At 45.2% G+C, this 6,000-nt stretch overlaps 1 protein-coding gene across 2 annotated transcripts in view; it reads right to left on the reverse strand.

The window, feature by feature from the left end:
- The window catches only part of NISCH (nischarin), a 59,543-nt gene extending 53,543 nt beyond the window's left edge, over positions 1 to 6,000 (reverse strand). Inside the window, exon 1 of one of the 2 annotated variants that reach the window (XM_048856610.2) lies at positions 5,688 to 5,991. In XM_048856610.2, the coding sequence (XP_048712567.2) occupies positions 5,688 to 5,774 (87 nt within the window). In that variant the 5' untranslated portion in view covers positions 5,775 to 5,991. Of the gene's footprint in view, positions 1 to 5,687 lie in introns of both variants that reach the window. The other variant, XM_048856617.2, reaches the window with a different exon arrangement.

A 6,000-nucleotide genomic window follows, 5' to 3' on the forward strand; every position in this document is an offset into this window, starting at 1 on the left:
TGCCCTGAACCCCATAACCCCTCCTGCACCCAAACACTCTGCGCCAGCCTGGAGTTCCCTCCTGCACCCAAACTCCCTCCCAGAGCTTCCACCCCTCACCCCCTCCTGCACCCCAGTCCCAAGTCCCCTCCCAGAGCCAGCCTCCCATACCCCTTCCTGCACCGCAAGCAATATTACCAATAACCGTATTATTACCATATCAACCAACAAAGAACTCCGAGTGTTCAGCCATCTGTGACAGGTTGATGTGGCTTTCACATCGAAGGTTTTTTGTCTAAGTGGCCCCCACTTCAAAAATAGTGAAGAGCACTGCTCTAGTGTATACCTGGCCTAGGACTATTCAACAAAAACAAATTGGAGTGGTACTAATTATTAAGTATATGATTAAAACTATCAGTCCCTTCCCTATAACCTGCTCCCATATAAAAGCAAGGGGAAGACTTAATGAAAGCGGAGGGTATTAAATTTAGAACTAATAAGAGGAAATACTTTATGCAGCAAAATCAGCTTTATGAATTAACTATTATGGGAGGTTATACATTGTGGCTACATGTAAAACACAGACTGGATAATGTCTGATCAAAAATACTCGAAGTAGTCAAGCTATGGTAAAGGTACAGTTAATCAAACGTCAAACTTCTCAATATAAACTGATAACCTGCGGCAAGGAGGAAGGAATTAGACTTTGTTCACCGTGTATTAGCACACATATACACACACCCCTAAAAGCATTAGCAACCAGAGTATTGGTGAATCACTTCACAATAATCCACACTGTCATAACTTACTCAGTAAATAGGAATAGAGCCTTGGATTTCCTGCAAAGCAATGCTTCAAAAACTGATACAGAATTAACTACCAATTGTTAAAGCAAAAATCTGATTAAAAAAAGATTTGTCAGACTAATGTTTAAAACTATTCCTAACTGATTTTGTTTGATCCCACTAATACAACAAGGCTGACTATGCTTACTATATTAAGAGTTTTCATGGGCTGTGTGTCTATCAAGCCATCTGTTGGAATGATATAAACAAAGTGAAAAAGATGACAAAATTGCATCAACCTGTAAGGTCTTGCAGACAAAAATTAACTTACTGCAAGAGACCTCTGCATACATTTTAGCCATACACAGGTTTTTCATTAAATCTCAGAACTGTTTACAACCCGACTGTTCACTGGCTTGCTCCTCTGAGCACAACTCCCACTTTGCAGCAGTCTCATTTTACCAGATTGCTCTGTTTAGTGAGGGGTTCTGTTCCCTTTAGCATATACTAATTGTCTTGGACAGGTTAGATCCTCTTTTGTAAAGTCTTCAGTGTATCTATAGACCAGTCATTTTTTCGTGCTAATACTCTTACAGTGCTGAGCACGTGTATCTCTTCATTCTTGACATGAAGCTGTTTATTCAGTCTAGTCACTTCAGGTTTTTTATTTGTTTGAAATGTTTGTATCAAAGACCAATATTTAGCATGCATAACAAATAGCTGATAAGAATTTTGATTTTTTTTTTAAGGTTGATGTTGTAGTTAGGAGTTTATATCCTAGATAGAATTCCTCTCAAGCACATAAAGAAAATGTTATATTAAGTTAGTATTTCAAAAAGAACAGTATGATTTTTAACCCCATTTGCTAAAGTGAACATCAGTGCTACAGCCTGATTCCAGTTCACTTGCTCTATGTGCAAGGAAGAAAGCTGCTGGTCTCACATTAGAGACGTGAATGATTTGTACTTCCATAGCAACTTCTACCTGAGGATCTCAAAGCATAGTAAATGCTAATGAATTATGCCTAACACAATGGTGAAAATGGCAAGTACTTCCATTTTACAGAAGGAGAAACTGGGATTTGCCCGAAGTCTGGGGCAGAGGTGTGCAGATCACCAACAACTTCCAAATTTCAGACCCATAACAACCACAAAATCATATTTCCTCCCTAATAAAGCTACAAGTAGGTAAAAACTCTCTATCAATACAAGAAGCTGCAATAATTTCCTTTAAAAAATCAAGAAAAGTATTTAGATTAAAAAACGTTTGCAATTGCCAGGAAATGCAGGAGCACATAACTCAGGGGCAATGAACCAGGTGTGTTGGGGAAACAAATGCAGTGCTAGTGGTATGAGTCCTTTCTTTAACCAGACAACCTTCAGTGAGTATCTAATAGCAATGGCTTAAGTAGGAAGGACAAAGTTGTGGTATGTCTAAAGCTTAAATAGCAAGCAGAACAATACAAATGTAGTAAAAGCAAGAGAAAGCCCTGACTTCACATTTTCATTGACAAATGTTTTCAAAGACAAACGGCAACTCAATAGCAAGTTTAGTTTCTTTCAGGTTAGTTTAATCCTTCTTTCCATTCCTCAGCACCTGTAACAATTTCAGTGGTAATTGCCAACATCTGTTTAAGCCACCTAGAACTGTTGTCTTACCCCTGATATTTTACAGGACAAAGCTGTTACGAAGATACAGGCATTAAAATGGCTCTTTAAATTTTTCCAGTCTCTGTGACCTTCTTGAATTCAATAGTCTCATGGAGTGGAAGAAAATAAGAAGCAATAAGCTAAAGCAATCTGATTCTTTTAAAACCAACAACATAAAATAAAAGTTCATGCAGAAAATTCAAAGCAGAGGTGGACTTTTACCTTATTTCCCCCTTAATTTAAATGTTTAAGTTAATTCTGCATTTTTAATACAGGTGCCCCTTATTAAAACCCAGGACCAGGCCTTGGTTGTTTTTTGTTTGTCTTTCAAAGGAGAGAATTTAAAAATCACAATATAAATGCTGCCACCACTACCTTTGGATTACTAAAAGCGGAAATTGCAAAAATTCAGTTTGCTGCTATTTTTTTTTTTTTTTACATTTTTCTCAGATTGAAAAAAAAACAATTAAGTCATTTTACTTTTGTGTAGACTCTTTCACTTCCACGTTCTCAGTGTTGCAATGTTTGAGTTCCAAACACTCAAGACAAGTGTTTATTTTTAAAAAAATCTGTAGACTTTTAAAAAATGTATAAAAACATTACTATTGGCCTTAGGTTTTATAAAAGCTTGATTTTATAAAAATTTAAATTTTAGGTCAAATCTAAGTTTACAAGTGACTGGCATTAGACTCACTACATCCCATGCCAGAAAGCTGAAGTCCATCCATGCAGGACTGCCGCTCGGGCCCCAAGCTCCACCACCCAGGACTGATGCCAAAACCTGAGCAACTTAGCTTCACAGTGCCCGCTATGGTGTGGGGCCCCAGGCAATTACCCTTGCTACCCCCTAACACCAGCCCTGGCTTTTATATGCAGAAAAACCATTGTTGTGGCACAGCTGGGCCATGGAGTTTTTACAGCATGTTGGGGGGGAGGGAGGGCTCAGAGAGAAAAAGGTTGAGAACCCCTGCTGTACAGGGAACACAGTGATTGCTCTTAAACAGCAAACAAATTTGCTTGTCACATCTGACTCATTGCAAAGTGTGGAAAAAATAGGGAGAATAGTCACATTACACATGTTTAAAAGGACAACACAAACCTGAAATCTAGTCAGTCTAAACAAAAAGAAAAGGAGTACTTGTGGCACCTTAGAGACTAACAAATTAATCTGAGCAGAAGCTTTCGTGAGCTACAGCTCACGATGAAGTGAGCTGTAGCTCACGAAAACTTGAGCTCAGATAAATCTGTTAGTCTCTAAGGTGCCACAAGTACTCCTTTTCTTTTTGCAAATACAGACTAACACGACTGCTACTCTGAAATCACTCTAAACAGTTACAGAATTTCAGGCACTACATCTGTCTGAGTCCTCCTGCCAATTCCTGGTTCTACACACTTGCCTATTTAAAAACTGTGTGAAGGTTCATAGATAGATTCTGGAACTAGGGATTCTGGGGATGCTGCCACACCAACTGGCTTGAAACAGTTTCTATCATATACAGGGTTTACAGTTTGGTTCAATGACTCTCAGCACCCTCACTATATAAATTGTTCCAGCACCCCTGTTCACAGAGGTAACATGAAAAAAGACAGTTTTTTTCAAAAATTTCAGCTACAGTAAGCTTAGATGTATTTGTAACAATAGTAGGTAAAAAAATTTCAGAAAGAGCCATTTTTAAGTTGACTGTGTCCCTTTAAATTTTCTAAGCATTTTCAGAGCACTTCATTCTGTGGGCAGAATGAAGTTTGTGCAATCATACTGATGGATTCAGTGAGAAGAGATTGTTCTAATCACAGTAAACTAGCCTAGGAGGAGAACAAATGTTTAGTTATAGACACAGAGTAATTTAATGGACATGTGCAATTACTTTTTTTTATTTTAAACAGCTTCTTCCTGAAAAACAGACCAAGGAACTATTTTGTATAGCATAATTCCTATATACATAGTTTAGAAACCGAATTTGCGTGCTTTTAAATTCCTTCCCCAAGTTGTTGTTTAAGTAAACTCAGAAATGTCTGCTGAGAATTTTAACCCCAATCACCCCCCCAAATCGTCTGATTTTCCCCAAGAAAGCTTTCAAAACTTTTCCACTAGAAGACAGGTTTAAAGTGTTTTCATTATGTCAACCATTAAAATATTTAATTTAGTCTAGGCTTAAAAGCGATCTTCCCTTACTGACAAATTCTCAGAGCAAACAGATGCTAAGAACATGATAGCCACTCATACAAATCCTGCCAAAATAAAAGGCACTGCTTTGCTCCACAGGGCTAGATTTTCAAATGAGCTCCTGGGCCAGATTTCCAAGGGCTCAGCACCAGCAATTGGGGCCAGATTTTGAAGAGTGCTCCGCCATTAGGAGCAAGGCTCATTCTCCAATGTACTGGGTACTTTTGAAAATCTGGCCCCAGGAGTAGGGACTGGGCACTTTTGAAAATTCTGCCCTTCCGTTCCCTAGGGCAGCCGAGGGAGGAGTGAAATGAGGAGGATACCCAAATTGGCCGCATCGCTATTCAAAGCCAGCACTCAGACAACTCCCTTCCTTACTCCGCGAGGAGACCCTGAGCTAAGTACTAGTGCACTGGGGGTTGTCCTGCTCCCCTCTCACCGGCCCCATCTCACCCATGGGACCTGGGGGCAACCTACTCCCCTCCCTGCCTCCCACGATCCCATTCCACCCCATGCTTGGGATGGCACCCTCGGCTGGTCCCACTCCCCGGCCCTCCAGCGTCACCCCCACACCGGCCCCCGGGGGGCGGCCTCGGCCCTCCAGCGTCACCCCCACACCGGCCCTCCAGCGTCACCCCCACACCGGCCCCCCAGCGTCACCCCCACACCGGCCCCCCAGCGTCACCCCCACACCGGCCCCCGGCCCTCCAGCGTCACCCCCACACCGGCCCCCGGGGGGCGGCCTCGGCCCTCCAGCGTCACCCCCACACCGGCCCTCGGCCCTCCAGCGTCACCCCCACACCGGCCCTCGGCCCTCCAGCGTCACCCCCACACCGGCCCCCGGCCCTCCAGCGTCACCCCCACACCGGCCCCCGGCCCTCCAGCGTCACCCCCACACCGGCCCCCGGCCCTCCAGCGTCACCCCCACACCGGCCCCCGGCCCTCCAGCGTCACCCCCACACCGGCCCCCGGCCCTCCAGCGTCACCCCCACACCGGCCCCCGGCCCTCCAGCGTCACCCCCACACCGGCCCCCGGGGGGCGGCCTCGGCCCTCCAGCGTCACCCCCACACCGGCCCCCGGCCCTCCAGCGTTAACCATTAACCCCTCACCGTGTAGCTCTCCACCAGCTCGGAGCCGAGTATCCGGGCCTCCTTGGGCGGCTCCTCACCCTCCTCCCCGGCCCCCACCGCCTCCATCCCTCGTCCCGCGGGGCGGCTGGCTGGCCGGGCTCCGGCTGCGCGGCGCTCACTCGGCCGCTCTCCTCCGCCTGGCCCCGGCAGCAGCGCCGCCTCCCCCGCCACCAACCGCCGCCGCCATGTTTGTTTGCATCCCGCTCTGTCTCTTCCCGGCCGCCCCAAGGCAGCGGCCCGCCCCAACCACAGCCACTTTATTGGGAGCCTGCGCCGCCGACTGGCACACGCG

Source organism: Caretta caretta, chromosome 7 (assembly GCF_965140235.1).
Source record: "Caretta caretta isolate rCarCar2 chromosome 7, rCarCar1.hap1, whole genome shotgun sequence".
Taxonomy (NCBI): domain Eukaryota; kingdom Metazoa; phylum Chordata; order Testudines; family Cheloniidae; genus Caretta; species Caretta caretta.